The 8,962-nt window shown below is 42.2% G+C and overlaps 1 protein-coding gene across 2 annotated transcripts in view; it reads left to right on the top strand.

Moving 5' to 3' along the window:
• The window catches only part of Gxylt1 (glucoside xylosyltransferase 1), a 28,730-nt gene that overhangs the window by 12,620 nt on the left and 7,148 nt on the right, over nucleotides 1-8,962 (top strand). For both annotated transcript variants that reach the window (XM_021217131.2, XM_021217129.2), the window contains 3 exons: nucleotides 2,174-2,345; nucleotides 3,978-4,103; nucleotides 5,675-5,926. In XM_021217131.2, the coding sequence (XP_021072790.1) occupies nucleotides 2,174-2,345; nucleotides 3,978-4,103; nucleotides 5,675-5,926 (550 nt within the window). The remainder of the gene's footprint in view (nucleotides 1-2,173; nucleotides 2,346-3,977; nucleotides 4,104-5,674; nucleotides 5,927-8,962) is intronic.

Raw genomic sequence — 8,962 nt, 5'->3', positions numbered from 1 at the left:
GCTCTAAATTTTGTCTCTGTACCTATATCCTTTCATGAGTATTTTGTTCCTTATTCTAAGGAGGAATGAAGTATCCACACAATGGTCATCCTTCTTGGGATAAAGCACATTTTAAGAGCACGATGAAGATCGTACCATTCATTTGGGCCAGAATTACCAGAATGGTTGCTTCCCTCTGAATGCTTAGAAAACTTCAGCTCTCAGTTCCTGCAACGTGGAAGCTTACAGTGGGTGTCTTTGAATTCCTCTGGAGTTGTTGGTGTTCTTGGTGCTGAGGGGTAGAGACTTCAGTGCATATTTCATCTTGTCAGCCTGCGTGCTGTAGTCTGCATGATGCTGCCAGAGTGTGACACCCACAGCCGAGTGTCCTTAGTATTGTGTGGGGAGTGGGTGAACTGTTTTAGTTTTGCTTTGTTGTTGTCATTGAGACAGGGTCTTGTGGATCATAGATCACAGATCTCAGACTTGCTGTCTAGCTAAGAGTGACCCTGGCCTCCTGGCGTTTGCTTCCACCTCCCGAGTCCAGGTATTGTAAGCGTGACTGCTCCTTGAGACTGCTTTTAGGCAGATTTCTATTTCTTTCCTTGAGGAACATTTTTCTTTTCTTCTAAGGTGTATAGTATTTCTTAACATTTTCTGCAGGGTTCTGTGCAGAGCAAAGTGTGACTGTTACTGGTCAGTTAATAGCTGCTCCTGACCCTGGGATGTATTCTTTGCTCAGAACAGTTAAGCAACTGAACATATTGGAGATTCTCAAATTATGATACTGTTTTTCCTGAGACAGTCTTGTTTTGGAGCCGAGACTGGATCCTCTTTCCTCTGCCTTCCAAGTGCTAAAACTATAGGCTTACAGCACCTTGCCTGGTGTGATGTTTTAATTGTTTTTTTTCTTGTTTAGACTTATTTTGTATGTTTGAGTGTTTTGCCTCCATATATGTCTGTGTACCAAATGTGTGGTCTGGTGCCTGCAGAAGTCAGAACAGGGTGTCAGATCCTGGGCATTGTAGTAACAGATGTTTGTGAGCCACCTTGTGGACAGTGACAGTGGTGACCATGTAGGAAGACAGACATGGATGCCCTGTTAAACAAAACTAAAATAAGTAAAGTCTTTTCTTGGTTGGTGACATAGGCTTTTCCTCCTTAAGTACATGAGAGGCGAGAAGGGGGATGGGCAGCTCCAGCAGCCACCAGTTTTCTGCAAGAGCAAAGGTGTGCTCAGCCACAGAATCACCTTCCTGTCCTCAGGCTGATGTTTTAGTGAAGACTTTTTTTAAACCACTGCGAGTAGTAACAGGGGGATGATGTAGAATTCTGTGCCTCGATTGCCTTCTCTCTGACTGTGGCTTCTACTGTTCTGAGACGAACTAAATTCATGTTCCCTTGTCACAGCATAAATGGTACCCATGTGGCTTCCATGATAGGAAATGAAGGACTTAGCAGACATGAGGGCTTGGTGTTAAAGGAGCAGTGGGGAAAAGGCAACACTTCTGTGCAGTGCCTTTACTAGAGCAGTGTGCGGAGCCCACACCAAGGAGGGGAAGGGGTCCCCAACCTGAATCCACAGCTCTGTTAGACAAAAAGTTCCTGCCTAGGCAGGAAGTGGGGCCTGAGGAGATCCTTCCTTCCCCAAAGAGACTGATGGGTAAGGTCCTTCAGAAATGTTTACACCTCTTGGCGAGAACTTGGTGAGTGCAGCTGAATGGGTGCCAGTGAACAAAGTTACACGAACAAGCTTCTTGTAATCAGTATGGCTTGAGATGAAATATTGAAATATTTATGGATGAAATCGTAGTATAGTTGCTTCATAGTGGTCCAATTTTGGGTTGAAGAAGGCATATGGAGGGGTTTTAAGTGGAATTAGAAGTTTTAATTAAAAAAAAAAAATGCAGAGTTTAGGTATCTGAAGGTCAGGCGTCCTGTCTTGGCACCAGGGCAAGTGATGAGTGGAGTTATGTTCTTGGGAGGATTGCCTCGAGGGGTGCCGGCGTGGAGAACTGGAGAAAGGGTAGACATACCTGACTGGGCGATTGGGCTAGCATTGCAGTGCCTTGTAGCTTGACATTTCTTTTGCATTTTAAAAAGAAGTTGTAAACTTGTGATTTTAAACACAGTAAAATGCCATTTACTAGTAAGTACATGCTGAACTGTTGGAGACGCTTCTCTTTGTTGCTAGGTATAATTTGAAAACAAGGCCCAATGAGAAAATGCACCTTGCTGTGGTTGCCTGTGGTGAGAGACTGGAAGAAACTGTGACTATGTTGAAGTCAGCTCTGATTTTCAGCATCAAGCCACTGCATGTCCACATCTTTGCTGAAGACCAACTGCACGATAGCTTTAAAGTCAGAGTAAGTACTTGGTGCTCAGTGACACCGCAGAGCTGACTGACCATTAGTCTGCTGGGCTACAGCTGTCCTTGGCTCTCTCTAGAGTGTGCTTCCCAGGAGTCCAGGTGCGGTGCCCAGGAGCAGGCCACCTATGTCCTGCCAAGAACAAAGAGTTGATTTCCTTCCTCTGCCCAGAGCGTTTGGACTGAGAAGTGAGATAGGTAGGCAGAGTGCCGTGCCGTGCATCTTCATCTGTAAAGAGCGGCTCCTGTTTGCTTGTGGCTGTAGCCAGGACTCATGGTTTAAGGCCCTGGCTTCCCGAGTGCCAGGATTATATAGGTCTGAGTTCCAGGCCCAGCCTGTTTGGCTTTGATTTTGATGAAAGATTATCAGATATTTGATGGACCAAATTGAAAAATATTCCAATATTAAATGAAAAATGTCAAAGATTTCATTTTGAAGTTAGTATTACAAAGATCTTGAAATTATTTCTAAATTGAAAGGGAAAATGAAATTCCTATTCTTTAAAATAATGAACAGGGATACCAGCAGGGCGTCACAACAAAAGCCTCTTAAACTAGGTGGGCGATGCTCATGCTTTGAAGAGTACCTGGCCACAGCTGACTGAGGAGACACTTAATCAGCCTGCTGTCAGCTACTCCACCTCCCCTGGTCATTGCTCTGTGCTTGTTTGGTAATTTGAACCAGACATTCTAAAGCTAGTCCTGTTGGCAAGTGTTCCTCATTCCATTTCATCACAGGCCAAGGCAGGAGCCTTGGGTTGAGGCTTGCCTCTGGAGGGGCCATCTTCAGTTTATACAGCTGCAGTAGCATAAACCCTTTGGGAAGCAACAATGATAAATTAGGTTTAACTGAGTCTGGACCAAGGCAGTGTTTTGAAGTGAGTTTGGAACACTAAAGAGTAATATTCATTATAGATTTTCTTTTAAATTTGGTCCTTAATAATTTTTTAAAATTGGCACTGGCTATGTATTTATAAGAATAGTGTATTAGGAATACCAGTATATGTTTAAACTTTACATAAGTGGACTCAGCTGATGTTGTGTTAGTCTGACATGTAATATGAATATTTTATCATATATACTATGATAATAAGTTAATTTTCCTGATTTTAATTTGCTTTGAATTAAGAAAATTCATATGGATGAAATTAAGGGAGATCAAATTTGGGCTGTTGGTTTAGCAAGGAGCACCTGGATGTGCTCAGCCTTTGTCTTTTTGAGATCAGATTTCTTGGTTAGCCTGGAATTCACTGGGTTTGGACAGGCTGATGATGGAGCAAGCGTGGTTGTTTCCCTATCTTCTACCGAGCACTGTGCTGGGCACCTGAACTCAGATTCCTCTTCTGCTTTCTGGACAGATCAATCTCAGTGGCCCGAACCCTGACTTCAACCCCTGCACCTCTGACCTCGATGGAAAGTGTTCGTAATGTGTCACGGTTCTTAGATTTGAAATAAAGATGAAGGAAGTGAGGGAAATAATCTTTTAACTGAATAACATAAATGTGGTTTTAAGTTTCAGCATTTTTGCTTTGTAGCTATTATTAGTTTATGATGTTACAGAGAAGGTTGAAAGTAAAACAAGTCCAAATTGGCTTCTGTTTTTAACGTTAATTCCTTTGTATGGTTTTAGCTCGACAGCTGGTCCTTCCTCCAGAGATTTAACTACAGCCTGTACCCCATCACCTTCCCAAGCGACAGTGCGGTGGAGTGGAAGAAACTCTTTAAGCCCTGTGCTTCCCAGAGGCTGTTCTTGCCAGTGAGTCGTTTTCCTTCCCAGGGCTTCGTTTCTATCTCTTTTTAAATTTGAAACTTAATTTTATACAGAACATGTGTTAGTCAGGATTTCTGTTGCTGTAAAGAAACACCATTAGCATAGCAATGTTGATTCCAGATGTGGTCAGGTTGACAACTGAGATTAGCCATCATAGAGGGCCTCCTAGGACTCTTCACAAGATTCTTTTTTTTTTTTTTTTTTTAAACTACTTGCTAATTTACTTAAGATTTATTTATTTATTATATGTAAGTACACTGTAGCTGTCTTCAGACACTCTACAAGAGGGAGTCAGTTTTCATTAAGGATGGTTGTGAGCCACCATGTGGTTGCTGGGATTTGAACTCGGCACCTTTGGAAGAGCAGATGGCTCTTACCTGCTGAGCCATCTCACCAGCCCTTCACAAGACTCTTAAAAAGCAAAGTGAAAAAACCCAATAACCCCTAAAAACAGTTTTCCCCCTTTTCTGTTGGTGGGAAGCACAACCTAGCTCACCTCTGAGTTAGGGGACCCGCGGCATTGAGGCTCAGCCGTCACCATCAGGTATTTTGCATATCTGCTCCTAAACTGGCCTTGAGCGGCCTGAGAGAGGAATGGGGATTTCAGTGGAACTGCTGAGTGAGCTAGTGGCTCAGCATTGCTGCAGGAATGGGAAAATTAAGAGGGTCAAGTCTTGTTCTCATTGTGCTTGCTACAATGTTTCAACAACACAGTCAGCCTGCCACACACAGGGGGAACAGCTAGGAATGTAGCCGTTACAGAGTTGTAAACTTGGGCAGAACATTACCAGATTAATTCTTTTACTTTTGGTAACTTGATTGCATGGTCCTCCAATGTGTGGACTTTGTGGATGGTGTCATATTTCAGATGTCAAAAGGTTGGACACTTCTGTTTCTTTAAAACCTAACCATTGAGCTGTGCACCAGGACAAACAACAAGTTTAATTCGCAGGTGTGTTATTTTAAAAGCTTGTAAGGAAAAAGGAAATTTTATCTTTTTAAATCTCTGTGGAAGGCACGCTGAAGATCTAAAAAGGGCCACAGAGCCAGTCTTAGTTTTAAGATCAAAGTCTTGCTCTGCCTGTTCTTCCTAAGTGTGTGGTTTTGATTTGTTGGTGGTGTGCATAGAAATAGGAGTGCAGACTGGATAGCCTGGGCTCCAGCATGTCTTGCACTTAGTAGTGGGCACTGAAGCAGTGCGGTGGAGGGGACGGGTTGGGGAGACCTTCGTTTTTGTGTGCCTGTACTTACGGTGTTAAGGCTCCACATGGGAACCACCAGAAGTCAGTGTAGTGTGCAGCAAGAAGACGATTTTCTCCCTGACCTGTGATACTTTTTTTTTTAAATTCTCACTGGAAGTGTTCAGGTTTTTATTAGGGCTTGATTTTCTAGTTTTTTTTTTTTTAAAAACTGATGAAAAAATAACAAAGTATCTATGAATTTTTCAAAAATGACAAATTTCAGAAAAATTACCTTAACAGATTTTAAATTGGCATATCAAGATGTAATTTCTGTTAAATATATTTGTAACTAATTCTTCAAATCTCTCCTCATAGTTAATACTGAAAGACGTTGACTCACTGTTGTATGTCGACACTGATATCCTTTTTTTACGACCTGTTGATGATATTTGGTCATTACTAAAGAAATTTAATTCCACACAAATTGCTGCGATGGCACCAGAACATGAGGAGCCCAGAATTGGATGGTATAATCGCTTTGCCCGGCACCCGTACTATGGGAGGACGGGCGTGAACTCTGGAGTGATGCTAATGAACATGACCCGGATGAGGAGGAAGTACTTCAAGGTAGGTAGTGTACAGCGCAGGCGCTTCACTGAGCTTTCCTTTCTCCTGAACGCCTTTGATTTTCTTAAAGCCTAAATTAGACTAGGACTGCAGAGATGTTCAGTGGTTAAGAGCTTTTTCGCAGGACACTGATGAGATTTTAGCATCCACATTAGGCAGCTCACTACAGCCTGTACACCCTACCCCACCCCACCCCCAAGGGATCTGAGGTTCTGTTCTGGCTTCTGCAGGCACAAACATACACATCAATAAAAATGAAGCCATTCTTTAAAAACACACATAGCTGTGGGGCTGGAGAGATGGCTCAGTCGCTAACTATAGGTACTGCTCTCACAGAGGACCCAGATTCAGTCTCCAGCATCTGTGACAGGCAGCTCACACTGGAACTCCAGTTCCAGGGGATCTTGTGCCTTTTCTGGTCGCTAAGAGCACCAGGGACTCAAATGGTAAATACACTTACTTATAGGGAAAACAAAAGAAAAATAAATATGTCCTGTGTGTACATGTATGTATCCAAGACGTGGTGGTACACATCTTTAATCCCAGTACTCAGGAGGCGGGGGCAGGATCTCTTTGCCAGCCAGAGCTACATAGGTGAGATGTTATCTCACCACTACCCCCCACCCATATATATAAACACTAAATTATTTCTAATTATTTGGGATAATTGGAAAGAAGTGTGTTCATAGTGTTCTGTAGGGGTCAATTCAAGTAGGTCACATCAGATGGTATTTCTCATAATGAAGTAAAATAGCAGTGTACCAAGTAGCTTCTACCATTGCTAAACTGTCAATGCAGGAAGCTGTTGTTATTTTCTAGCATAGAGAATGTGAATCTAAAGTGACATTCAGGGCAGGTTTTGGTTATCAGTATAGATTCTGCAGCCTGTCAGTCTGGCTCTAACCATGTCTCCTTAGGAGTTGAGTGAGTGGGGTGAATTTTGACTGCCTCAGGGATTTCTTTATCTGTACAGTGGAGGGTGATGTGATATGCCCGTGCTTTAGGCCTATCTGCTTAGTGGCTTAAACGGTTGCTGATCACCTCATGCAGAAGACCTGAGTTTGGTTCCCAGCACTCAGACTTAGAGGCTCACAGCTGCATGGTGACTCCAGTTCAGGGCATCCTCTGCTCCTCTGCTCTTCCCCTTTCCCCCACCTCCACAGATAACTGCATGAACACAGCACATATAACATTACTCAGGCACATACACATAATACACAATTTAGCTAGGCAAACAACCCTACAAAAGCCATTTTACAGCATGACACCTACTAGTCAAATTTTAAAATAAATGTGAGGTGAAGTTAAGTAAAAACATAGATTTCTGGAAAAAAAAAACCCCACAGGTTTCCCTCCAATGCTTATGTCTTTATTTCTAGTTCAGAATAATTAAATGCAGGGGAACTAAGAGTTTATCTGTATTTTATAATTGTATTTGTTTTTCAAATATTTTTCAGTGAGTTCTGGCAGATCAGAATTTACATTATTTGTCCCTTCTATATATCTGTTTAAATCTTCATATCTTTATGCCATGTAGAATTTTTTTCTTTTTTCCCCCCCTGTGTTTTTTTTTTTGTTTTGTTTTGTTTTTTGTTTGTTTGTTTTGTTTTGAACTTCTCTGCCTGCCTCTGCCTCCTGAGTGTTGAGGTGAAAGCCGTGTACCTCCATGTCTGTGCTGGTGCTGTCTTCAGGGTGGGCAGAGTGTTGCTTGCTGTCATCACTACTGTATGTCAGCCTTTCCATCAGTAATGTACTACAGGGTTCTCTGGAGAAACACAATGGATAGAATGAATTGTTTCATTAGATATATATGTAGAGCATACATACATATATATATATATATATATATATATTATATACATACTGTATACATACAGGAATTATTAGAGTGACTTATAGGATGTGCTTCTGATAGTCCAACTGAAAGTCTAAGAATCCAGGAGTTGTTTAGTGCACAGGGAAGATGTGTCAGCTGGTCTTCATGTTGGAATCCTCAGGATGTAGGTGGTAATGCTGGTGAAGGATGGACTTGGCATCTAGGATGAGGACAAGCCTCCTCCTTCCATGTCCTTTGTATAGCCTGCCAGCAGAAGGTGTGAACCAGATATAAACTGAACGGGTCTTCCCACATCAAATAGTTTAATTAAGAACCCCCCTCACAGGGGTTATTTGCTTGGGTGTCAGTTAACCTCAGGGGAAGTCAATTTGACCCAGGAGCAGTTCCCATGCTTGGCATCAGCTCCTGCTCAACAGTGGGTGCTTAGCTTTGTTTCATTTGCTCTTAGGTTCTGGGTGGTTCCATCTTATGGGCCGTAAGCTTGCTTAGGGGAAAGCAGCTTGTCCACCGGCCTGCTCGTGTGCTTGCCAGACTGTGTTTGCTGATGTCGCGCCAGAAGATGGTGCTGTAAGATTATCTGCTGAGAACTGTTTGACTTCTCACTGATTGCATTTTGAACTTCATAGAATTATGAATTTAGTTTTGCAAAAGAAAGTGGAAATAATTTAACACTTTGATTTTAAAACTGGACAATATAACTGAAATTCATTACTGCTCTTAAAGTTCTCTCAGCTTCCTGAGAAGTTCCCGTCTCCCCCTTTTCCTGTTTTCTTTCTGATTTTTGGCCAGATAGAGACAGGGCTCTGTGACGATGTCATTCTTCAGCATTGTCGCACAGGAACTTGCTGAGACAGCTCTATAACATTTACTGATTTTAAAATACATTCTGTCGTGTATATTTTTCTTCATAGTTGCCTTGGTTTCCCCTGATCAGAAAATTTGGGCACAGATTATAAATTTTAGGTCTTTAGCCATTTGGCTCTCAGTCACTTTCCAGATTGTTCTTTACAGATCCTTGCATGTGGCCTCATGGTTATTACATGAAAACCTAAAGAGAACCTGTTTATAACACAGGCCATGATTGTTAGAGAACCTGTTTATAATACAGGCCATGATTGCTAGAGAACCTGTTTGTAACACAGGCCATGATTGTTAGAGAACCTGTTTGTAACACAGGCCATGATTGTTAGAGAACCTGT

Source organism: Mus pahari, chromosome 17 (genome assembly GCF_900095145.1).
Source record: "Mus pahari chromosome 17, PAHARI_EIJ_v1.1, whole genome shotgun sequence".
Lineage (NCBI taxonomy): Eukaryota > Metazoa > Chordata > Mammalia > Rodentia > Muridae > Mus > Mus pahari.
Note: the sequence above shows the minus strand (reverse complement) of the source record. Positions and strands in the feature narration are given on the sequence as shown.